Source organism: Eublepharis macularius, chromosome 1 (assembly GCF_028583425.1).
Source record: "Eublepharis macularius isolate TG4126 chromosome 1, MPM_Emac_v1.0, whole genome shotgun sequence".
Lineage (NCBI taxonomy): Eukaryota > Metazoa > Chordata > Lepidosauria > Squamata > Eublepharidae > Eublepharis > Eublepharis macularius.
In genome coordinates this window covers 64,866,688-64,892,850 of record NC_072790.1, presented here as the reverse complement: position 1 = coordinate 64,892,850, position 26,163 = coordinate 64,866,688, and the positions used below count along the sequence as shown (strand labels likewise).

The window sequence follows — 26,163 nt, the reverse complement described above, 5'->3', positions numbered from 1 at the left end:
ATAAGAAGTGACCCTTACATTCTTCCAGAAAGAAAAAAAGACTGAGCATAATTAATGGAGAAATGATTTTGAATTATAGTTGCATTGATGCATTACGCTGTTGACATTTTGGCCTTGTTAAGCTAATGGGCAAGTGTGCAATCCTATCTTTCCTGGTAGTTCTCTTAACCTCAGAGCCTTTTCTTACAGGATACTGAATCTATTCTAAGCATAACAAAATAAAAAGTTCCACTTTTTTAACATAGAAATTTTATTTTAAAAGATATAACAGTAGAAAGTGCATAAAAGCTTATACAAGCGCTACATTTTGAAATTAAACTAATAAAAAGATACAATCAGAATATATATTTGCTTAGTTCTCACAGCCCTTCTTACATGCCCAGGGTAATGCTGATTGCCACCTTGGGGACAGGTAGCAATTTTCCACAGGGCAGTTTGGCTAGGGATCCTGGAGGTGTTTTGCCATCTTCTGGGCATGGAGCAGGGGTCACTGGGGCAGTTGGGGGGAGGGTAGTTGTGAATTTCTTGCATTGTGCAGAGGGTTGGACTAGATGATCCTAGAGATACCTTCCAACCCTATGATTCTGTGATTCTATATGACAACACAGCTTAACTGTGTAATAGCAATCCTTCCCTCTCCTTGGTGACTTATACCCAAACATTAATATTAACTATTTTAGTTAATCATTTCCCTGTGTTTTATCTTCTTATCTTGTATTGAGTTACCTTAATTAATCTTAATTTTAGCCCAAATAGTCAAATAAATCCTTCCATTTTCCCCAAAATTCAGCTGTCTATTATGTACATAAGTAGTTAATTTGGCCACTGATGCATATTCATGTATCTTATTTATCCACTCTGACACATCAGAGCACATACCTGTTTTCTATTTCGCTGCATATAGCACTCTTGCTGCTGTCACCATGTAACAAAAGAGGTCTCCCTGTTCTTTTGTAACATTATTTGGTAGAATATTTAATAGCATGTTTTTTTGATTTAGCTCAAACCTGTGCTTGAAAATCTTCTGTATCTTTTCATGTATCTTTATCCAATATTTTTGCGCTTTCTTACATGTCCACTACATATGATAAAATGTTGCATCCGTGCATTGACATTTCCAACACTGTCCACTATAATCCTTACTGATTTTCACAATGTCTTTGGGAGTAGTATGCCATCTAAAAAACATTTTGTACTGGTTCTCTCTTAGTAATTGACAGTTTGTGAATTTAATATCCTTAGTCCATAGATCTTCCTATAGGTTCATTGGAATAGTTTCTCCAAAATTTTTCATCCATTTTGTTATACAGGTTTTAATTTCTTCCATTTCAGTGTGGTGTTGCAATAAAATTTTGTAAATTTTCCCTAATAGATACTACAAATCTCCAGATATTAATAATTCAAATTCTGTTTTTTCTCTTAGTCTACAGTCTTCTTTAAGAGTTTGTTCTTTGAACCTTGATACTGTTTGGTGATATATCAACCATGGAATATTTTTGCTTTGAGCTAGAATTTTTTGCCAAGTTTTTACATTTCCTTTCTTATCAATCATTGATTCATAGTTGAGCTGATCAGTTCTGTTTCTAGTGACAGTGCCATAACGGGCATTTATTGGCAACATCAATGGGGAGATCAGTGGGCTCAGTCTTTTTCTGCATCAAAACCATGTTTTAAGTAGTCCATCTCCTCTTTCATTCAAAGTTATGACTAGATAGTATATGTCACGCCTTCAGCTCCACCTCATTAAGAACACCAATAGCCCCTCCTACTGGAGGCAATGTGGTTTTGAAGGCTCATACTACCATTGTTGGTGGACATGCCCCAAAATGCAATCCTACTGGGCAAAGGTTCCTTCACATATCTTCACAATTACAGGGTATAAGGTTCCTTTGCAGCCTGAAACCATATTACTAAATCTGTGGGAGAACAACAGCATATCAGAAAAGAACTTATTTTCTTTCTTCTTTCAGCAGCTAAGTCCCTCATTGCTTCATCTTGGAATAAGGCTAGACTTCCTCCATTCACTGTTTGGTATAAAAGAATTTGGGATTTCTTTATAATGGAAAAGATTGCTGACCAGCCCCATTCAATAGATGATCCCCAATACCAATCTAATTTATTAACTTTATGACAACCGTTTCTGAACTATATGATTGTTCATGACCAAACACAGTTTCTGGTAACATTCTTGTAGTTCTTTGAAACTTCTTTTTATGGCACCATCCTTGATATGTTTAGTCCACCTGTTCAATTAACTCTAATCTCTATGCTGTTAAAATGACCTGATGACAGTGATTGTCCATCTGGGGAAGGGATGTATGTTTACTGTTATACTGTTATAAAAATGATAAAACTGAAAATAAAGTATTTTTTAAAAAAGTAGTCCATCTCTTAGTATATAGATAACATCCTGTTTTTGAATATATTTCAATGATTTCTTAAGCCATAAATAGTTGTAGATGCCTTCTTTAGCATCTGCTATCTCCAATTTAATGTGTCTACTCTTCAAATTTATAATCCAATCTGTTATCCAAACTAGTGCCACCGCTTGTGATACAATATACAATTTGATGTTCGGTAGTGCCAGTCCTCCTAGTTTTTTATCATCCTATAATACTTTGAGTCTTATCCTTGATTTCTTCTCTTTCCATATGAAGTCATTTATTGCATTCTGCTGCTTATTTAAGGTCTTTTGGTCTATATGAATTGGGATCATTTGAAATAAAAAATTCAATTTTGGTAGTATGTTCACTTTAACAGCAAAGATTCTTCCTAGCCATGAGATATTCATTTTTTCCCATCTTTGCAAATCTTCCATAATGCTTGTCCAGACTTTTTGATATTTGTCCTTATAAAGATTCTCATTTTGTGCTGATACATTTATCAGCTTTGTAGTGGCTTTGTAGTGATGGCACAGTCTGTTATTTTTTCACTCTCTTCTTGTTCCTCTGTCATTGTCGTAAGTATCTTGGGCCGTTTTCATACGGCCATAAATTTAGCACGAAAGTAGCGCTTCTTCCTGCAGAATTCTCACCCCATTCCAGTTTTGTCACGTTTTGTCCATTTCCCTTCAAATCCGCTTTGTGATTCTTCATGTCGGCATTAACGGCTTCCATGTAAATGGCCTGGAACGGGTATGAACAACTTGCTATGCAAAACTAGCTACTTCCCAAGTTACCCATCCCCCTTTTAAATTTTCAGTTCAGTTAGAAGAGATTTTCCTGGCCAAGACTCCTGCAAGCCAATGCGCGCTCCACCAGAAAGCCGAATAATTTTTTTTAAAGGGATGCTTTATTGCACAATTGCAATGTACTGATAGTCAAGAACCAACCACTCCACCGAAGAATCCTGCCGTACATACAGATATGTTTCTTATGTGAAAAATATCTTCTTATTTAGCTTTGATTCTGTGCTGCACAGCGCTGCCTGATAATTTTTTTAAAATATTTTTTTGACATATCACAATAGCGTAGATCTTAATTGCAGACCATTACTTTTTCGTGGAGCATGCCAGTGAGCTCTGCTGAACTAGAAATGTCATTTGAAGTTGCTGAATTAAATGTATGGTTGGGTTTCTGCATCTTTGATTGTTTACACAGAAACAGCTCCCTTTGTGGAGACAGTTTCTTTCAAATGAACTGCACTATGATAGTAAAAGGTGTAACTACTTTCTAGGCAGATATAAAAGTCACAGGAACCTTAACTCATACTGAATTTGACCGGAATACCTGACCAAACGATCATTCCTGCTTATAGAATATTTTACTACTGCTATCCAGCAGCATTAAGCAAGCAAGCTTATGCAAAATTCTATAGAGATGGGCATTTCTTCATTTGAAACATTTCACATAGCAATTGGGATATCAGGGGGAAAACTGTCTCAGTGAAAAGATACATATTTGTCCAATCGCAAGCTGTTGTCAAAAATGTGATTTCTCTGCAATGAAAGCTCAGCCTTGATGGAATTTGTCTGGACTGGCCAGTGGCCACAACAAATGGATGACAAGTATATTTTTAAAATCTGTGCTGCACAAATTTTAAACTGCCATTCCTATCAGATAATCCTTTAGCTTATTGCAATGGATTTCAGTCGTCTTAAGTGTTAGGGAATGTTCTCTGCATGGATATATCTGGCACGCAGCTACTGAGTCTACAAGAGGTTCTTTGTACATTTTAAAGACTGAAGAGTTTATTGTAGGATACCTATTTTCTGTTTGTTTAAGCCACACTTCAGGTTTGTGCAGTGAAAAAATATTATAGAACATTCCAAGCTCTCTTTTGCAGCGTATTCTTTTGTAATATGCACGCAGCTACTTGCAAACGCACACACACTTGCACACAATGGCCAAAAAACAAAAACAAAACAACCACCCAAGTTATTGAACACCTAGTTTTAGGTGGGTAGCCATATTGGTCTGCAGTAGCAGAGAAAGATTTCAGTCCAGTAGCATCTTAAAGACCAGCAAGATTTTCAGGGAGTCAAATTTCCTTCATCAGATCTGACAACAGGACCTTGACTCTTGAAAGCTTATTCCCTGGAAATCTTGTTGGTCTTTAAGTTACTGCTGGATTGAAATCTTACAACGAACACCTACACATTCTCAACAAATGTAAATGTTACAAATCTTCAAAATGTGTGTGTGTGTACATGCTGTCAAATTGCTTCCAATTTATGGTGACCTCATGAATGAAAGACCTCCAGAACAATCTGTAATTGAATTGAATCTTGCCTGAATCTTGCAATCTGAAGGCCATGGTTTCCTTTATTGCTTTACACAGTATGAAATTAGTACAATCAGTATCAAATACATTTCAATACACTATCAAGGACATTTCCATAAACAATGCCATAGGGTAAATAGATACAAGTTTAAAAGACATAGTATTAGCAAGAATCCAATACAGAGTAGAAAAAATACTGAAGCAGAACATAATCCATTCTGGGACTAACATTAGACAACATGGAGCACTGGTGGTACATAGGAGTACATATTTAAAGCAACAGATAATATGTAAGGCAATATAGTGATGAAGTCTATGGTCCCTAGCTCATTAGTCAAGTATCTGAGGCCCCATCCCTATGATACCACCCTCTCATTTGAATAAAATGGCTTTTTGAATAGTTTGGTTTTGCGTCGTTTACAAAAAGCCAGGAGACTGTAATTCCTCAGTAGTCATTACTTTTGTCTTCTTGAGGTTCATCTGTAATCCTGCTTTGGTACTTTCTCCTTTAACCTTCATCAGTAGTCATTTCAAGTATTTACTATTTTCTGCCAGCAATGTGGTGTCATCTGCATATCTCAAATAGTTAATAATAATAATAATAATAATAATAATAGCAGCAACAACAACAACCGTGTGCTTATATACCACTCTTTTTATTTATTTATTTATTTTTTCAATTTATATACCGCCCATCCCCAGGGGCTCTGGGCGGTGAACAGTTAAAATCGATAAAAACAAAAACTAAAATCAATATACAAATAATAAAACAAATTAACAAGGTGCAGTGTTGGGGAGAGACTAATCTGTCTTCTGGACAGATTAGTGCCACACTCAGTGTACATACACTCTCTCTCTCTCTCTCTCTCTCTCTCTCTCTCTCTGAGTGTGGCACTAATCTGCCCAGAGGAGTGGTATATAAGCACGCGGTTGTTGTTTCTGCTATTTTATATATATATATATATATATAATAATTAAATTGCTTGTTTGGAGCATATCTACACAAGAGACCTAAACTCTTTATTAGTCAATCTGTCTCTCCAGGGAAACCAGATGAATTCTAGTTCTATGAGAAGAGGAGATCTAGAGATCTTTAACAGAGAATTCTAAGCACCGTTAGTGAACTGCAGTTCCCAGGATTCTGTGGGAGAAGCTATGACAGTTAAACTGGTATGAAATGAATTTGTTTATAGTTTTAGATACACTCTTACTAGTTCATATGTTTACACCATTTTCAACTGCAGTTTCTGAACCTGGGGCTGCTCCTGTATTATACGAAGTTGTCAGAATCAGCAGTTTATGACTAAAACAGTAAACTTATTTTTAAAATACAAGATTCAAAGGTAGAGTTTGAGGGAATTGGGGTATGCGGTTTCCAGAGGCTGCTTGGCAGTCCCTGCATCTTCTTTGGAGGTAAGCAATGCTACTATTTTCTTTATCACAGTTTAAATACGTTTGCCAGGGTTTTGTCTACCAGAGCCTTTGAGAACTGAATGAAAATCAGAAATTAATCTTTTTTTGTCATGAAGCTTCAGCAACGGGAATTTGAGTGAAAATACATTTGTCTGAACAAAATTTAAAAAAAAACTTCTCTGTAATAGATATGGAATATGTGTATTGGAAAACTGTTTGGGTAAAAACTTCAAAGGGACAGATGACTTTTAAACTGAAGATTGCTAATGATTTTCAATATAGTCTCTAATTTTTCTTCATGCCTTTATAAACATTCATTTAACCGTTATTTATATATAGGCTATAATCCTGCTATAATTTGCCCTATTGGTTGAAATGCATTGGCTATGTACTCTGGAACAGTATATCTATGGGCTTCACTGAAATTATATCATTTCACTGAATATATCACTATGGGCTTCAGCTTTGTGTCTTGCTACTGGTATAAAAAATACTCCTGGTTTGTGAAAAGAGTGCTATTTATTGTTACACTAGCCTGTCATTTTGACAGGCAAGTGAGAGAGACTATTATCTGTACCATTCACTGTCATGCCACTAATCTTCTCATTCTTCTCACAAGGAAAGTATCCAGTTTGTCATTTATCATGCAAGCCATGTGCTTTCCCTAAGCGTAAATCTAATTTCTAGCAGAAGGTTGGGGGAGATCTGTAATTCTGGGATATTTTGTAATTCCTCACTGAAGCAGCAGTTGACAGACCAGGGAGAGTCTTATGGAGAAAATGCCACGCAACATTGGGGGCTGCACTGAGGAGAGGTAATCATGCAAAATTTCCTCCTTGGCCTTGCATGAGTGGAAAGCTTTCTTTGCTAAGCTTGTTCCACCAGCAGAAGAGTGAGGTGGGTCAATTTTGCCCAATCCCCCCACTTCACTGCAGCTGCTCCTGCTGGGTGTCTCTTTGTTCACAAGCTTCCCCATTTATTTCAGCTGTTGTTGAAACAGTTGTCAGAGTTTCTGACTGTCATGATTTGTTATTGGATTGTTCACCTCAAAAAGTTGAAAAGTTATAGGGAGAGCTGATGGATATGAAGTCAGTAGGACTGTTTCTATGGCCTAGGGATGGCAGGCTAAATTCAGAACAGATTCCAGACCTATAGCTAAAACTGAGCAGGCATTTCTTTCACAGCACAAATGAATTAGCACCATCTGAATGGGAAGCACAGACTCTGCTGGGCTAAAAGTGTTTAAACTTCACCAGTACTGCTGTCCTTAAAATAAAACAGACATGGTTGTGGACAAATATGAAGATCACCGTTAAAATACAAGTTCAGGTTGAAGCCAAGCAAGTCTGTATCTGGTCAGTGCTTGAATGGAGACCACTTCGGATATTCAATGCTTTGAGCTCCTTGAACTTTTCATGGTCCAGTGCTGGTTCACAGACTGGTTTGTGGTCCAGGCCCACCAGTCAGCTGGAGCAAGGGGGCGGAATTTAAATGTTAAAGTGCTCCTGGCCCGCTTGCAAGTGGTGGCAGGAGTGCTTTAACCCCCCTTGCTCCAGCTGACTGATGGGCTGCCAGTCAGCTGGAGCAAGGGGGTGGAATGTAAATGAAAAGCAGCCAGCACTGTGCAAGGCATTTAAATGCCCCATGCCACTCTTCCCTGCCGAGGCGAGGGGGAGGAGAGGGTCCGTCCTCCCACTTGCCTCAGCTGGAAGAGCAGCCAGCGTGGTGCGGAGCATTTAAATGCCCTGTGTCACTCTTCCAGCCCAGGCAAGTGGGAGGAGGGGATCCCTCCTCCTGCTCACTTCAGCTGGAAGAGCAGCCAGCACAGTGTGTGGAATTTAACTCCCCACACCACTCTTCCCTGCCAAGGTGAGTGGGAGGAGGGCGTCCCTCCTCTCACTTGCCTTGTCTGGAAGACCAGCCAGCACAGCATGGGGCATTTAAACGCCTTGCGTCGCTCTCCCAGCCAAGGTGAGCGGGAAGAAGGGGTCCCTCCTCCTGCTCGCCTCAGCTGGAAGATGGCCAGTGTGGTGCAGGGCATTTAAATGCCCCACGCTGCTCTTCCCTGCTGAGGTGAATGGGAGGAGGAACCCTCTCCTCGCGCTTGTCTTGGCTGGAAAAGCGGCCAGCGTGATACAGGGCATTTAAATGGCCCACGCTGCTCTTCCAGCCCAGGCGAGCAGGAGAAGGAACCCCCTCCTCCTGCTTATCTTGGCTGAAAAAGACCTGAGGCATTTGAAAGCAGTAGCACTTAAAGCAGCGCTTTATCCCCACCTTGCTGCAGCTGACTGGTGGGCCCGCCAGTCAGCTGGAACAAGGAGGGGAGGTTAAAATTTCAAAGCACTTCCAGCACCGCTTGCAAGTGGCGCAGGAGCACTCATACCTACCCCCCCACCGCCCATGTCTAGATTCACGGACAATGGACCAATGGACCGTCCCAAAAATCATGGGGTCTGTGGAAGACGGGCATCCCACGACCTGCCGGTTCGTGAACTCCAAACCAGGCCAATCTGTGACAAATTTTGGTCCGTTTTCCAGTCTGCTTACCTCTATTCACAAGTATAATGGTTTCAAGATTAGTACAGGCCTTCAAATGTTTCCAAACCAACTCAGTCACAGTTGCCACTTAGGTTAATAATATCCACAGAGAAAAGAACAATAGATTCATCTCAGATTACAGCACTTCACTCTTTCTCCCTCTTTTTCCAAAGAAGCTCTGATCAACACTAGAATAACACAGAACTCTTTTCCTCAGAACAGCCCTGCTTAAATTGTCATTCATTCTACCTTCCTAAGGTACAGCTACCAGCTGTACAGCTAAGGTATAGCATCCAGTCATAACACATTTCACTTTCTTATCTTAGAGGCCTGCATTTTAAACCACAGTAAACATACATCCAAACCCCCATATTAATTAGCAAAAATAAAGCACACAGAGGCCGTCGTCACACAGGCTTTTATTTAGCGCAAAAATGGCGCTATTTCCTGGCAAACACCCACCTTATTCCAACACTGTAGTGATTTTCTCTCTTCTGCTTTGTGCTTGATAGTTGCGCTCTTTTGTGCCTCAGTGTGAATGCCTCACATCGATGTATTTCGCCTCGCAACGCCCTATGCCCTCCCTTCAATCCCAGAATCCATTTCTTCCTGGGACTCCCCTTTTTTTATTTTATTATGTCCTTATAACGCCATAACACCATAACACAATGCAAACTTTCTGCTGAAGTAAAAATGACTCAGTCGCCATGGCAGAGTCTTCAGCGATGGGGACCACGCCAGACAGGGAGTTTTCTGCGGGCAAAGGGCTATTTATATAATTTCAAAGTTGGAAAAACAAAAGGGTCGTAATGTTTTGCTCTAACGGAATGTTTATATGCTGTTATTCCGTTATAGCGGAATTAAACGCCAGAATAATAAAAAAAAGGGGGGGAGGAGCTGCTTCTGCGCGGTTAGAGAGAACAGAACAGAGTGCTTCGGTGTGGACAGCTGGTGGCGCGAAGAGCCGTTAGGTGACCCAAAGAAACGTTACTGTGCCGATAACAGGTAGGACGCTATATGCTGTAAATTTAACGGAAGAGATGCCCGTGTGACGACGGCCAGACTATTCACAAGGCAAAACGTTACATTGTATGATAAAATTTGGATCTGGATGTCCACAGCTAAATGGTATAGCACATGCTTTATATATGTAAGTCCCTAAAGTTCAGGCCCCAAAATTGTTGATTATTGCTGGAAAGATTTATGTTTATGAAACTGGAAACTTTCTGGCAGAATAGATAATACTGGTTTAGAAGTATTCATCATATAAGGTACCTCACAGCTGGGCTGCTTTTATTGACACATCAGCATGGTTACTACTACCATGTTAATAATGGTGTGCTTATATACTGTCCTTCTGGACAGATTAGTGCTACACTCAGAGTGGTGAACAATTAACTGTCGCTAAAAGTTATTCTTTATATCATTTTTTTTTAAAAAAAACAGGCACCATGATATGTTACCCTATCCATGTGAAGGTGCTGTAATGAGCAATGGCATCCCTTTTTCTGATGTGGAACAAGAATGTGTATAGAAGGAAATTTTAAATGATCGTTTAGGATGTTAAACCAGTGTATACAGAGGACTAGATTCAGCACATCACTTGAAAGAATGAGGGGGAATAAATGCTCTTAAACGAAAGTTTTTTATTGAATTAACAAGAAGAGGCCAAATTAAATGTCTGTTATGGAGAGGGGGAGCGAGAGATCTTGATAAAGCCTGATCTCAATGAAGCGGGGGTGGGGGGCATTCCTTGGTAGCAGAAAAGCAGTTCTGGAACTTGGAAATTGACCAGAGAGGGGAGGAAAGTGCAGCAAAGCAAGTTTGAGAGGTGCGAACAGTGAAATTTGGGTAGCCGGAGAAGCTTCAAACTGGCTACAAAAATAGGTGCTTTTTGCCAGAAATGAGGAGGGGAAGTAGTGTTGGCATCTGGAAGAGTGAAAAAAATTCAATCTCCTCAGAGATAAGCAAGTTTGAAAGGAAGTCTCAATATTGTAAAGGGGAGATTTCCGGGTTTGCATGAAAGTATCAGGAATGTTTCTTTGAGGAAGTTTGGAAAAATAGAAGCAGTGACAAAGAAGCAAGATCATCTTATAGAGCGTTTATGAAAGTCTATGAGGTGGCTGTGAAGGTGGCAAAGAAGGATTACTATGCCACTTCCATAGCATCTGCAAGCTCACGCCTGGCAAAATTGTTTCAAGTAGTTCAGTCCCTGGTCTCCCTCTCAGAGGGAGACCACCAAATTGGTAATTCGGTTATTAGCTGTGAGGCTTTTGGGAGCTTTTTCGCAGATAAAGTCTTGTCTCTCTGCTGCGACCTGCCTGCCACGGTTGATACAGTAAGGGAACTGGAGACCCCTTGGCTGTCCTCTGGGACAATCTTAGATCACTTCAGTCTGGTCTCCCAGGAGGATGTTGACGGGATCCTGCAGCAGGTGAGGCCCACTACGCGTTTCTTGGACCCTTGCCCTTTGTGGCTGGTGAAAGCCAGCGTAGATGGGCTGAGGGCTTCACTGGAGGCCATTATCAACTTATCTTTGAGCTCTGGGGTTTTCCCCAGGGCATTAAAGGAAGCCGTGGTGAAGCCTCTCCTAAAAAAACCAACTTTGGACCCCACGGACCCGTCCAGTTATTGCCCGGTCTTGAACCTTCCGTTTCTGGGTAAGGTGATTGAACGGGGGGTGGTGGAGCAGCTGCAAGCTTTCTTGGAACATGCATTGGTCCTGAACCCATTCCAGTCTGGCTTCAGCCTGGGCCATGAGACTGAGACAGTGTTGGTCGCCCTCGCAGACGATCTCCGTAGACATCTGGATTGAGGCGGGTCGGTGCTGATGGTGTTATTGGATCTTTCAGCAGCATTCAACACGGTTGACTATGAATTGTTGACCCACCGCCTTGCTGATGTGGGGATACGAGGGACTGCCTTAAAGTGGCTTGTCTCTTTTCTCCACGGTCGGGGACAGAGGGTGGCGCTGGGGGAGAGGGTGTCTGCATGCCAACCATTGGTATGCAGCATCTCCCAGGGAGCAATTCTCTACCCATTGTTGTTCAGTCTGTATATGCGCCCCCTCGCCCAGCTGGCACGAGTTTCGGAGTGGGTTGCCACCAGTACACTGATGACACCCAGTTGTATCTGTTGTTGGACGGACGGCCTGGCTCAGCTCCAGAAGCCCTGATTAGAGCTTTTGTGCCGTGTCTGGTTGGGTGAAGCAGAGCAGACTGAAGTTAAATCCCACGAAGACAGAGGTCCTGTACTTACACACTGTGTCACCGAGAGATCTGTCTTTTGGTGCTACACCTCTGAAGATGCCAGCCACAGCTGCTGGCAAAACGTCAGGAACTACAACGCCAAGACCATGGCTATACAGCCCGGAAAATCCACAACAACCGTCCTGTACTTAGGTCATGGGACGTTGGGGGGGGGGGATCCAGCTTCCGGCCTTTGATGGTGCACCACTTGTGCCCGTTTTGCCGGTCAGAAGTCTTGGCATGATGCTGGACTCCTCTTTATCAGTGGAGGACCAGGTCACGGCAGTTGCCCGGTCTGCTTTTTTCCATCTTCGGCAGGCCAGGCAGCTTGCTCCCTATCTCTCGACCCGTGTCCTGGAAACAGTGATCCATGCAACAGTCATCTCCAGATTGGATTACTGTAACTTGCTTTATGCAGGGCTTCCCTTGAGTCTGACCCGGAAATTACAGCAGGTCCAGAATGCTGCTGCCCGTGTCTTGATGGGTGTGCCTTTCAGGACACATGTAACTCCAGTTCTGCAGCAGCTACACTGGTTCCCGTGGAGTTCCGGATCAGGTTCAAGGTTTTAGTATTAACCTATAAAGCCCTAAACAGACTGGAACCAGTATACCTGAGAGACCGTCTCTTCCCATATACTCCCTGAAGGGTGCTGAGATCAGCAGGTAAGCACATACTGGTGGTCCCTGGCCCCAGGAAGGCTCGATTGACCTCAACCAGGGCCAGGGCCTTTTCAGTCCTGGCCCCGACCTGGTGGAACTCTCTGTCTGAAGACACCCAGGCCTGCCAAGATCTTGTCTCCTTCAGGCGGGCCTGTAAGACAGATATTCCGCCAGGCGTATGGTTGAGGCCATCAGGGTTTCCACCAAATGAGCCTCTTTCCCGGTCTCCTCTATGTCTGTAGGGGGTATTGACCATCTACCCCCCATATATGAGCGTCCACGCATTGTTAAGCCGCACCTCCACCTCCGTCAGATGTTATATGGTTTTTATATGGTGAGCAGGTGTTTTATTAGAAGCTGTGTTAATTTATTGTGATTTTATCTTGTATATTTTATTTTCTGTTGTAACTTGCCCTGAGCCCACTTGCGGGGAGGGCGGGATATAAATATAAATATAAATATAAATATAAATATAAATATAAATATAAATATAAATATAATAATAATAATAATAATAATAATAATAATAATAATAATAATAATAATAATAAAGAACTATGGTTGGGTGATTGATGTGGTTAGAAAAGAGCAGAGATCTTCCTGTTCAGTTGTTAAGATAGGAGGGGAACTGGTTGGAATTGCTTATTGTTTTGGAAATCTAGGTGATTTATTAGGATCAAATTATTTAGGGAGGAGGCTCTGAGGTCCTTGGGGAAATGGCCATTATATAAATCTCTCTTGGGATGCGCTCTTCATGATTGGTAGAGGAGCTGCCGTGCATTCTGTTATGCCTTTGGTATGTCTTGCTGCCATTTGATTTATCTCTAGGCCCATGCTGGGACAAAATAGGGATCAAAATAGGAGACCCCCATGAGGTGAGGAACCTGGGGGCATCAGTGTGGTGTAGTGTTTAGACTGTTAGACTAGGATTGGGCAAACCTGCCTACAAATCTCCTCTTGCTATGAAACTTACTTGGGCCAATTACTATCTCTCAGGCTAACTTGCTTCACAAGTAGGGATGCCAGGTCCAAGTTGGGAAATTCCTGGAGATTTTGGGAATGGAGCCTGGAAAGAGTGAAGTTTGGGGAGGGGAGGGGCCTCAGTAGGGTATAATGCCATAGAGTCCAGCATCCAAAGTAGCCATTTTCTCCAGGGGAACTGAGCTCTGTGGCTTGGAGATCAGTTGGAATTCTGGGAGATCTCCAGCCACCACCTGGAGGCTTGCCACACAAATAGGGAGAACCCTTACCGGAGGTATAACAAATTCAAAAATGGAATTTTTCAGTATATTTTATGGAAGTGCAATGTGCTGTGAGTGCTCCAAAGACTATGATATAATAAATACTAAGATACAATAAATACTACACCAATAATAAATACAATATAAACATCAACTTCCTAACAAATGTATATCAGTCTTCTCATAACAATGCAAAGTATTCACAATAAATAATTACAGACACTGTATATTGCATAGTCCAACTGGGCTAGAAGTAGAAAAAATAATGTATTACAATTCAGATTTATTAATGCTACATATGCCAGTCTCCTTCTGAAGTCAATGATTCTAAGAATATGTAATCTTTAAGTTTAAATTATGGTGTTTATCTTTAAGAGGCATCCATTCAGATGTAAAAAGTAGAAGATTTTTCCATGACAGTTGGATCAATTTCTCTTTGTAAAATATGAGGTCATATGGATGATATGCTTTCTCTTTTTTGATAGGAGTTTGCCAACTTCCATTGACAGTGCAATCCTAAAGCAAAGTTACATCTTTTAAAGTCCATTGAAAGTCAGTGGACTCAGAAAGGTGTAACTCAGGTGTAACTGTGTAGGATTGCACTGTATGTTACGTATAGAGAGGCTGGTAATAATATGAAGTCTGGAAACTTGTCCATCAAGTATCAGGCTTTAGCCCAATTTGATTAGGAGCAAACCACACATCATTTCTGAAAAAAATGTGCATGTGTGCGTGCTGGAACAGCCACTGGATTTATAGTTATAATGAAAATATACTGCCATCTGGCTCTATGATAATCTCATACTCAAACACTGAAGGGTATAATGTGTGTGGCATTTTTCTGAACAGGAGCAGGAAAGTTTAATTTTGTTTTCATATAAATAGCAGATGGAACCTCTAAAGATAGCAGAAAATTCAGAATCTGTTTACTTGGCTTTTGGGACAATATTACTTTGTTCTTTCATTGCAAAATTAAGATGTAAAGTTCTTTTTGTCAAAAGGCAAAGACTTCCAGGAAATAGAACCCCAGCTGTTTAGGCAGAGGGGTTTTACTAACCCAATGGAATTACTGACTTTTTTGAGCTGACCAAAAAAAAATCAAAAGAATCAAATCTAAAACCAGCCTGGGCTCACATAAATAGTTTCATGGCTTTGCTTTTACATAATTAAAAAAAAAATCTTAATGCTGTTTCCCCAGCATCTGGAAAATATAATCAAAATAAACTTAGAATGCAAAAGCAACATTTTCAGGTATAGAATCTGCATCATTAAACATTTCTTTTTATGGATAATTGTTTAACTTTGGGTTTCCTGTGGAAGAAATGTGCAATATCAGATTTGTCTGAACAAAATGTAGAACATAGAATCACAGAGCTGAAAGGGTCCGTTGGATTAAATGGCCTATAAGGACTCCGCTCTGTGATTCTAAGTTCTACATTTTGTTCAGACAAATCTGATATTGCACATTTCTTAACATTTAAAGATTGTGATCTAAAGAAGTTTGTGTTTAGAGAAAAATCTTCCAGGCCACCAGAGTTTCCTTTGAAGTTTTCCTCTGTCAAAGAGGCAAGTTATCTGTTAAATTTAAAAAGCAACTTTTCTCTTTGACAGTTGGAATGGCAGTAACATCAAAGAATGCTCTTCTCATACAAGTAATTCTTCCATGAATAGCTATATAACTTGTTTGGATTGTTGCCTGTGGTGTTTTAAAAACGTTCAGGTTTTACAGTGACTAGGGTGCTTTCACAGGTGACTGACATCCAAGTATGTTGAATTGTGAGCTATGTCAGTCTCTGTGCTGATCACTGCTGGACTAAAGTTGCAATCCAAAGGACACTTTCCTGTAGACTCCATTGAATACCGTGGGACTAGGAAATCCCTTTTTAGGACGGCTCCCCAAACATACTAACTGGATTAACACTCTCAGTCAATACTACTACCAATACTACTGTGACTTGCTTCCAGTTTTGCTTCTAGATTTATGTCTACTGTCTTCAGGGAAGACATCTGTCACCCCATTGATCTCCAGGGTTGATTCGGCTGATCTGGTTGGCTAGGCGGGTGTCCCCTTCCTCCCTCACTGCTCCATGTGCTTCCCTCCTGAAGCTGCACGCTCGGTGGAAGAGGATGACCATCATATACCCTTGACTGTTCTTTGGTCAAAGGTATACGATAGCTACTCTCCCCTGCTAGAATCTCCAAACAAATTCAAGGTTCATAATTGGAGGGAGCTGATTAGGGCCCTTTCCCTTGAGGTGGAGAGTCCCTGATATCAATCCCAGAAAACTAGGGTTTCATTTTTATGTCATTCAGATGGACATGATAAGATATTAATCTGGTTTTGGTATATTTTATACCTGTTGCTTGAATATTTATTGTTTTATTCCTTTGTTTTTACGTTGTTGGATCCTGAGATGCTCAGGAGATGGGCAAGCATATTACTATTTTAAATAAGTAAGGATCATGGATCCTCTCATGGATTCACAGGGGTCCCCAGATCCCAGTTTGGGAAATGTATGTAATTTTAAAAAATAGTAAGAAAAAAGAGAGAGAAATGCTACCTTGAACCATTCTTGTAGTTGTTAATTACCAGGACAAATTGTGATGGTGTTAGAGAGTGAATCAAATTGCTCTTAGCTTTGCATCCCTTCTTTCAGGCATGTACCTTGCTCCAGCACATGGTTCAAGGTGAAAGGGAGGTGAAATTGACAGAGCCTTTGGGAAGTGAAATGGAAATTAACAAGCCTTCTGAGGAGTGATCTTTGCCAGCTCAGTAGAGAGGTGAAATTTGCGTAGCTGCTGCCTCTGTCTTTTAAAACTATGCTTCCCAGCTAACATTACATCTCTCTACACTTGAGTCACCTCATGTAAGAGGTCTTGTGCAGAGAGTACAACACTGGAGTCAGGTAATACGTAACCCTTTTATTAGTTCTACAGATCACACATCAGATCCTATGCCAGGCTTTTGCTATTGTAAGCCATTGCTGTAATGCTGTAGTGAAGAGCTTAGTTAAGGGAGTAGTATGAAAAACCAACATACTGCTTTTGTTTTAACATTGTACTTTCTCTGTATTTTGGTTTTTATTATTTAAGGACTGAAGCCATCATATTTTATTCAGGCAGAGTGCATGTAAATATCACAAGTAGTTAGCAGCCTGAAGACAGTTGCATTAAGATGTCCCCCCAACATTGGCTTCTTTCATCCTGCTGCATGCTTGTCATCTGAAATCCGTGCCCACTTTCTTGTGCAACATCATAATACTCTTCAGTTGTGAAGTCATAAGTAGAAGATTATGACTTCTAGTGAGGAGTAAGTGCCAGTATTAGGAACAGATGAAGTCTTAAAGAAACAGAGACCTTGCTTCTTGGAATATTTTAATTACTTAAAAACCAGGAAAAGTTACCCCTACATATTTCCAATGTTGCATTTAAGCACAGTGCTATATTATTTGTTTTTCTTATCAGGCATCTGTGAATTGTTTATAGAAATTAGTTAATTGTTAGCCTTGAAACAAGTTGAAGGTGAAATTATCCAGCAAGATTCATCTGCACACTTAAATCCCTCTTTGGCGTGCATCTCTAAGCACTTTGAGAGCTGATTAACTTCTCACAGATTTGTTACATAAACAAGCATGCTTAAAATATTTTATTCAGCTTGAAATGGTAGAGCTGAATATTCAACATGATTTTATTACAATCCAGATTGTTCTATTTCTACTTGGAATTTTACATTTAAAATAATGTTGCATGTTATTTTTATTTACAAAAAATTAGATTAGGTTTTAGTGGTTTTGCCTCAACAATATTCTACGTCTCCCTGAGAACCCTTCCCCTTTGTCTTTTAATGGTGGTGTTCTTTGTTATTAATAATATTGATATAGAAAATGAGGATCCCTAATGTATTACAAAAAATGTATGTTTGACCAATTATTACAATTTTGGTTGGTGTAAAACATTTTATGTTCCACATATTTTACTGGGAAAATTAAGCACTTAGGGCACAAGCCAGCCAAAGTAAAGCACCCTGAATGCCCATTTACTTCACTGGGACACTTACATATGTTCACAAGTCTATCCCACTGAAACCAATGAGACTTCAAAATTTTGATTGGATTAAGCCCAAGTGGTAATATCTCCCATTGAAACAACGGGGGTGCAAGAGGCTTTTCTTCATGGCTTCAAAAATACTGAGAAATTGAAAGCTAATGGCTAGCCCTAGGTCACCCCTTGAGCTTTCTGGCTGAATGGGGATCTGCCAAGGTTGCCCGTAATAGAATTATTTCCATTGGGCATTTTATTACTGTCAGTAGAACAAAATAAAGTTAAGCTTTTGCAATTTGTTACTCACATTCAATCTTTTTTTTCTTGAGAGAGAGAGAAAATAGACAACAGGTAGAAAATTAAGAATTTAACCTGCCTCCTAGGGTTGTTGTGAGGATAAAATGGACGAGAGGAGAATGATGTATATTGCCTTGGTTTCCTTGGAAGGTGGGATAAAAATGTATAATAACAAAACAACATTAAATTTATATACCGTCCTTCAGGACAACTTAACGCCCACTCGGAGCAGTTTACAATGTATGTTGTTGTTATCCTCACAACAATCACCCTGTGAGGTGGGTGGGGCTGCTCACAGCTGTGACTGACCCAAGGTCACTCAGCTGCCTTCAAGTATTAAATAAGTAACTGGTTCTCTCTGTAATATTACTGTTATATTGTAGAATAATTTGAACCATCAGACACTGAAAAATTTATTTTAATCTTTTTTAAACAGGGTTTTAGACCAAGCCCTCGCCATATTAGAAGACGTATAATACCTCGCCTTGAAGAAACACAGCCCCTAGTGGAAACGCGTCAGCTGAGTGACCAAGAAACATCTGTCAAGAAAAGAAAAATCAAGAAGAATAGCAGAGTCCAACCAGAATTCTATCACTCAGTTCAAGTCACACCAACTCGAAAGCCAGTAAGTTTTTCTTCCACTCTTGGTGCAATGATTTATAAAGATACCATATATATCACATGAGGCTATCTATAGTGGATCAGACCATTGTTCTGTCCAGGTCAGTACTATCTATTCAGACAGGCAGCAGTTCTCCAGGGTCTCAAAGTCTTTCACATCACCTACTATCTTAACTTTTTTTAAAAATGGGAGATACCAGGTAGATGGCATTGTCTGCATGCAAAGCTGACACTGAGCCACACCCCTTCCTAGGGTTGCAAACTTCCAACTGATGCTTGGGGATCTCCTGGAATTATAACTGATCTCCAGGCTACAGATATCAGTTGCTCTGGAGAAAAAGGCTGCTTTGAAGGGTGGACTCTATGGCATTATAGTTGCTGAGGTTACTTCCCTCCCCCAGACACACCATTCCAACAGCTCCACCCCCAAATCTCCAGGAGTTTCCTAATCCAGAGCTCTCTGGCCTACATACATGTTAATGATCTGGATGGCTCTTTTTCTTTCTAGGCAGTATCCTGAGCAACTCTGATAAGTTTTCTTCCCAAAGCATCCATTCCTTTTTCAGCATTTTTCTGTTTTTGGAAACCATCAAACACCAAAGTTTAACCAACAGTAAGGGAACTTTGCCCTTACTTACTTACTTACTTACTTACTTACTTACTTACTTACTTACTTACTTACTTACTTACTTACTGTCATTTATAGTCATTTCTCACTGAGACTCAAGGCGGATTACATAGTGTGAGTTTAGTACAGTCAATATCAGGAACATTTCCATAAACAATCCCATAGGTTAAATAGATACAAGTTCACAAAGACATTTTAGAAGCAGGTTTTTGTTTCAGTCACAATCAGCAGCACGCAGGTCCCACTAGGAAGCAAAGTGTTAAAGTATAGCACCTCCTCTGTCCCTGTTTAGAGGAAGTGAACACAAGATAAAAGAAAATTAAAATTCAGTGAGAGGAAAAGAAAACAACAGTCTCAGTATATATCTCCCACACCCTTCAGGAAAGATTGTCTGTAATGCTTCAGGCTCAAGAAATGGTGGCTTAAGACACAAATCTGATGGCAAGCCCCAGTTAGGCTCTCCAGTAACAACCCCACCTCCTGTTACAATAAGCTGTGGGATGGGATGGAGAGGTTTTCTGAAGAGAAAGCCTTCCTCACTTTGTGAAAGGAACCAAACAACAGATCACAACAAGGAAGGATGGCAACTACAGGGGTTTCAGCAGAAAGGTAAAATGTTTTTATTGACAGTCACCCTTTCTTTTTCTTGGGTAGATTTGGTCTTTAAGCCTTTTATTCTTGCCCCCTCTTGGTATATTGCTGCCACCAGGAATTAAATTCAAAAATAACTTAAATTTCTCCTTTTAGTCACATGCCCAAGGGTCAGGCTTTTTCATGGTACTATGTGGCCCCAAGGAAAGGAATGGGATATAGGAATGACAGATACTCTGGGATATAAAAAAAACAAAGTAAATTTTTATTTTTATAAGAAGCATATTGGTTTCATATTATTTCTAAAACTTGATGGTTTCAAAAGAGTAGTTCTCAATTCTTAAAGTTACTTTACTTAAACCCAGTCACACAGATCTTCCCTCAGGCTTCACACACAGTTTGCCTGCTTTCTCCTGACTAAATGTTCTGCTTTTGATATTAATTTCTCTCTCAATTACAAGTAAGACCTTTTCTCAGGTGCACATGCAGTTTGCCTGCCTTCTCCTGACTAAATGTTCTTTCACAAACACACCGTTCAATCTTCCACATAGGTTATATTTCTCTCAGACAGCATAAACAAGCTCAGGCTGCACACAGCTTGCCTGCTTTCTCCTGACTAAATATTTCTCTCAGAACTGCTTAAAAATACTCAGGCTGCACACAGCTTGTCTCTCTTGCCCTGACTCAATATTTTCTCTCCACTCTCAGTCTAAAACTGCATTCACTCCGCCCACACTCTCAGTCATCTACCAATCATATCACTCACTTATCCCACTCTTTCACCCCCACTCTTCATCTATACCACACTAAGCATTTAAAAACACATACACATATTTATTTAAAATCATTATAGTCAGTGTCACTATAAGAGTAGGAGAATGAAATGAATGCAGACAGGATTTTTTGTTTGTTTGTTTTCTTAAATGCTAGAGGCCAGTTGGGCATTTTCTGCCCATAGGAATCAGCCTGTGTGGTGTAGTGGCTAGAGTGATGGACTAGGATCTGGAAGACCCAAATTCGATTCCCCACTCTGCCATGGAAGCTCACCCTGGGCCAGTTGCACACTCTCAGCCTATCCAATCTCAGAGGGCTGTTGTAAGATAAAAATGGAGGCGAGCAGAATGATGTAAGCCACTTTGGGTCCCCTTTGAAGAGAAAGGTGGCATATAAAAGGAGTAAAAAATAATAGTAATTTTGAAACCAGCTGATATGTGGATAGAGGAAGGACCAGAAATAATAGCTGTGGCTAATTCCTTGTCTAAAAGTTGGGCTGTAAACTGCATAACTAGTTGCAAGTGTCCGATACTGAATGGTACTAACCCACTGAGACAGTGAGAGAGGAGTGTGCTGTCTTATGCAAAAAAACAATTGTCCAGACCCTTTAGCCACCATGGCTGTTCTGCACCAGATTTTCTGCATCCTAGCCAGCTTTCTCATCAGTGTCTGGTTATATCTATAAGGGAGACTGGTCTCCCACCAAAAAGGAATGGAGGGTTATGACATTCTTTTTACCTCCTGCAACATAAAAGCCCTTGCCCTTCTTCCAAATGTACATATGGTTAAACTAATTTTCATAAGTTTCATTTCTAAACATATACATAAACAATGGAAAGAAAGTGAAAGTGGGACTTTAGAGGAAAAGAAAACAAGTATTGGACTAAAGTAATACTAGCAAGTATCATTAGACATACTTATGCTCTTGCTGTGGGTCTTCTGTGGGTGTTCCAGTGATTGAAGACTGACACAATCTGTCTTATTCCTTCCCTAATGGCATGGCTCATTGTGTGTGCATGTGCTGCTTGACCAATCAAAAAGTAGAGTGCATTATTCATATTTCTTCACCATTAATTCAAGACCAGGATAATGCAATGGGGTGCAAACCTTTTTCCTATTATTGGAGGTATGCAAAAAGTGTCAACTTCACCTGTTAGAACTGGCTGGACCATTAATGAGACTTAGTTAGACACATTGTCTTTAGAGGAGAAGGGAATGGTGTTAGACAACTCTGTGCCAACTCTAGTGTTATGAAACTGAGGTTGGCCTAATTGTTTCATATAAAAAGGGATTTTCTAAAAATAGAAGGCTTCCATATGCATAGAATACACTTACTGCAATCTGACTTTGTAAAGTCATGTCTTCAAGAGCCGTACCAGTAATCAGAAAGGATTGGGTCATATGTGAGCTAGGAAAAACTATTTTTCTCATATAATAATGCATGCACATAGAATTTATTACCATGAGATGTGATGATGATCATTAGTATTACTAGTTACTAGCCATGATACCTAAATAGAACCATCAGCAGTGTACCTTTATTTACCAGATAGTAAGAGCAAACAATAGTTCACATGACTGTTTTGACCATTTACTATTGTGGACAGAGTAGGTTGACAGCATATCTATAAAGGTAATTGCTTTACAAAATTACTAGAAGCTAGTAAATATGGTATTTACAGCTGCACTGTCCAATACCATTGTTGTAAATTTGTAGTTATTTAGCAAAAAAAGGAAGGGGGGAACTCTTGTAGTAAAGTCCTTAGAACAGGCAACTAGGAGTGAAAGAATAAGTCAGCTGTCAGAACTGAGAAGGAAAGATTTTTGGATCAGCAGGACAGAAGAATGATGAGCCCAGTTGAGCAGAGCAGGCCATGAGAGAGAGACGCACACAGCTTCCTCAAAAATACCTACAAGACTGTTCTGCATTCCAAGAAATTCTTCTTCATCAACTTAATTAAGAGGCTGCAAATAGCTCAATTTTACAAATATATGATACAGTAAAAACACAGTCTTCTCTGGTACCATGGAGAAGGGTTGTGGTTTAGCAGAGAAATACATGCTTTGCAAGCCAAAGGCTCCAGCCCAATCCCTGGTATCTTCTGTTCATAGGCAGAAGGTTTTTGAAATGACCTCTCCTGTCTGAAATCCTGAAGTACTGCCAGTCAGGATAAATAGCATCGAGGTAGATTCTGATACAGTGGCCTGTATCCAATCATCCATGCATGGATCAAAGTTTCCTGACTTTTCCTTGTATTCCTTTAGCCCTTTCTGATCCCCAGAAAAGTCATTTCAGCAGAACCTGTACAGAGCAATAGCTGAGTGGGTTGGGAGGAGAAGTGAGGAAAAAGAAGGGGGAGAAATTGTTTCTCCCTGCTTTTCCACAAGCACAGCTCTGCTGAAGGGAGGGGGCGATTTTATCCCCTTATCCTTCCTCGTTCCACCTCCCCCGATCCATGTACCTTAGTGGTCTAAGAAAGCTGATTTGCATAGCTGAAAGCTTATAACTTAACATTATTGGTAATTGGCATGTCAATTTATACTGCATACATCTTCAGCCCAAACACCAGTTTATGAGAGTGTTTTAGGTCGAAGTAGCACATGACATCTCACAGTAAGTAAGAAACAGGAGCACCTGTGCCACTATCTTATTTATTTATACCCCACCTTTCTGCCCTTAAGAATACCAAGACAGCTAACAGATTAAAAACATACATAATAAAAACACATCTTAAAAACCATCAAAACCAAATGAAAACACCTCATTCAAACAATTAAAACTAAGTTAAAATACACAATGTGCACTGGCATAAATTTGTGCATAGTTCACACTGGTATTACTGGCAACTGTTCACCTTTACCATTTCCCTTTCTGTCAAGTATATCTCCATTGCATGCAGAGACGTGCCTTTTTCTTTATCTCTCTGCAAAGGAAGGGACTAGATACTTACTTTTCAAAAAAATGAAAGCTGGAATTCAGAGAATTTATTGCATCTCTTGTTACAATGGTAAGTTGATATAGCGATATGAAAATAATGATTAAAAAACCTTGCAAACGCCTTGGAGGCCCAGGGGAGGTGGGGTGTATGGTAATTTCTGGCACCAAAAAAAGCAGCATCGTTTGAAAAGCCCATTGCTGCTGCTGGTCCAGGCTTCATCCCAACTGATCAGTTTGTCCCACTGGTGTTGGCCTCCTGGCTCTGAGTCAGCTCAAATGGAGCTCTCTGGATTGGACTGCAGGGGCAGGGAGGGGGCGAGGTTTAGATATAGGCTTCCCTATGCAAAGATTTCCTCATGTGTTATTTTTTATCTCTTAAAAATATTAAGCCCTTATATCAATATAGTGATATAAGCCTGCACAAAAAATAAATGGTGTGTGTGTGCTGTGATGTCACTGATGATGATGCCATCAATGATGACAGCATATCACTTGAAAATCCTGATTATGATTATTTAAGGCATGTGCAAAATGAAATAAACTGACCCCACAGCTACAAAATGCTGAGGGAGGCAGATGTGTGAAAGAACCATACCCAAAGTGTAATGGTTTTGCTTGTGTTTTTTCCCCCCCAAAAAAACCTTTGTTCAGGCTTTAAATTCAGCTCTTCCTTGCATTACTTTAAACTTTTATCTCAGGATGCCTCTGGTCCCAACCAACACTTTCCCCCTTACACACAGAGCTTTAGATGTTCTCTGCTTTAACTAGGCTTTTACCTGGGTACGCTGTTCCTTTTGTGTTTGTGTGACCCATGTATCGTGGCCTCCCAGACTCCCTCAAAAGGTTTTTGCTGCCACTAAAGGCTTTCACCGTAGACCTCCGTTTTACTGGTAATGTAGGAAGATTTGTTATAGTTTGACAGAAGAATCAGTAAATGAGGGTGGTTGTGAGGAAAAGAACAATCTTTTTTTCTTAAAAGAAAGTAGAATTTATTTATAAGAACATAAGTGTGATGATTGCAAAGCTTTTATAAGCATATTGGTTTCAGAATAGTTCTTAAGCTTGGCAGTTTCAAATATAATTATATCTTCTTAAAGATATTTTCAAAGATTCAGTCACACATTAATTTTCCACACAGATCTTCACTAACAGAATAAACTCATCCACACAGACATACATTCACTCAGGCCTTTCTACACAGCTTTCCTGACCTAGATAGAATCATCTCTCTCTCAAATATACACAGACTGACCCAGGTGCATAAACAGTTAGGTTCTCAGGCTTCTACAGAGTTTGCCTGATTTAGCCAGAATCCCTTCTCTGAGACACCCAAAGACTGACTTAACCAGAAGCTCTTGGCTGGTTAACATTGTTTCAGAAACATGCAGAGATGAACGCTCTCAGGTTCCACACAGTTTGCCTGACTTAACTAGAATGAACACTTTCTCTCAGCACACTGACTACAAACTGCAGTTCACACTGCAGTGTGCTATTTTATATTTTTGTATGATGCTTTTAAATGTTTTATATGGAATATTTTAAATGTTTTTAATGCTGTTATCCGTCCTGAGCCTGCTTGCGGGGAGGGAGGAATACAAATATGATAAAATAAAATACATAAATAAATAATACCCACTAGGGTATAGCTACTGTCTAATCACAGCAGACTCCATTTACCCATCCAGCTCCCCCCATTTTTCCTCAGAGGCCTGCATTTAAACCCATAGTAACAAATATTTTAAAAACCGACATTAACAAGCAGAAATAAAATAAGTCGAGTGTGCAGAAAAGCCCCATATGTCAGAAAGTACAGTGCAGAATTGGAAAAAGTACAAAGGAGGGCAACCAAGATGATTAGGGGATTGGAGCACCTTTTGTCTGAGGAAAGACTGGAGAGTCTGGGATTTTTTAGTCTAGAAAAAAGTCAGTGAGAGGGAGACATGGTAAAGATAGATAAATAATTAATGGGGTATAGAAAGTGGATAGAGGGAGCTATTCTCCCTCTCCTATAGTACTAGAACTTGGGGACACCCAATGACATTCTGGGGAACAGACAAAAGGAAATACTTCTTTAATCAATGAGTAATTATACTGTGGAATTTGCTGCCAGAAGTGATGGCCGGGGCGGGGGGGGGCGGGGAGGCCATCAGCTTTCATCTTCCTTTATCCCTTCTCCCTTTCCTTTTTTCTTTTTTCTTCTTCCTTTAAAAAACACCTCATCCCAGTGGTCTCTTCTGGGTGTAAGAGGCCCTGTGGCTGTTGACATGAGAAACAAAGGTGTCCAATGAAAAGATTAACAATGCAAAACCTGCACAAATAGCTGTGGGCAGGGGTCACTGCTATGCTACAGAGCTCCAACATACTTTGGCAATTATGGGGTGCAACAATGAAAAGAGGCAGGTTTTAATTTTATTGTACATCAGTGTTTGTCATGTTTTCAGTTATCCTCAA

At 40.2% G+C, this 26,163-nt stretch overlaps 1 protein-coding gene across 1 annotated transcript in view; it reads left to right on the top strand.

Moving 5' to 3' along the window:
• The window catches only part of DST (dystonin), a 462,451-nt gene that overhangs the window by 13,058 nt on the left and 423,230 nt on the right, over nt 1-26,163 (top strand). The window contains exon 3 of the mRNA XM_055002047.1: nt 18,597-18,785. Within this exon, the coding sequence (XP_054858022.1) occupies nt 18,597-18,785 (189 nt within the window). The remainder of the gene's footprint in view (nt 1-18,596; nt 18,786-26,163) is intronic.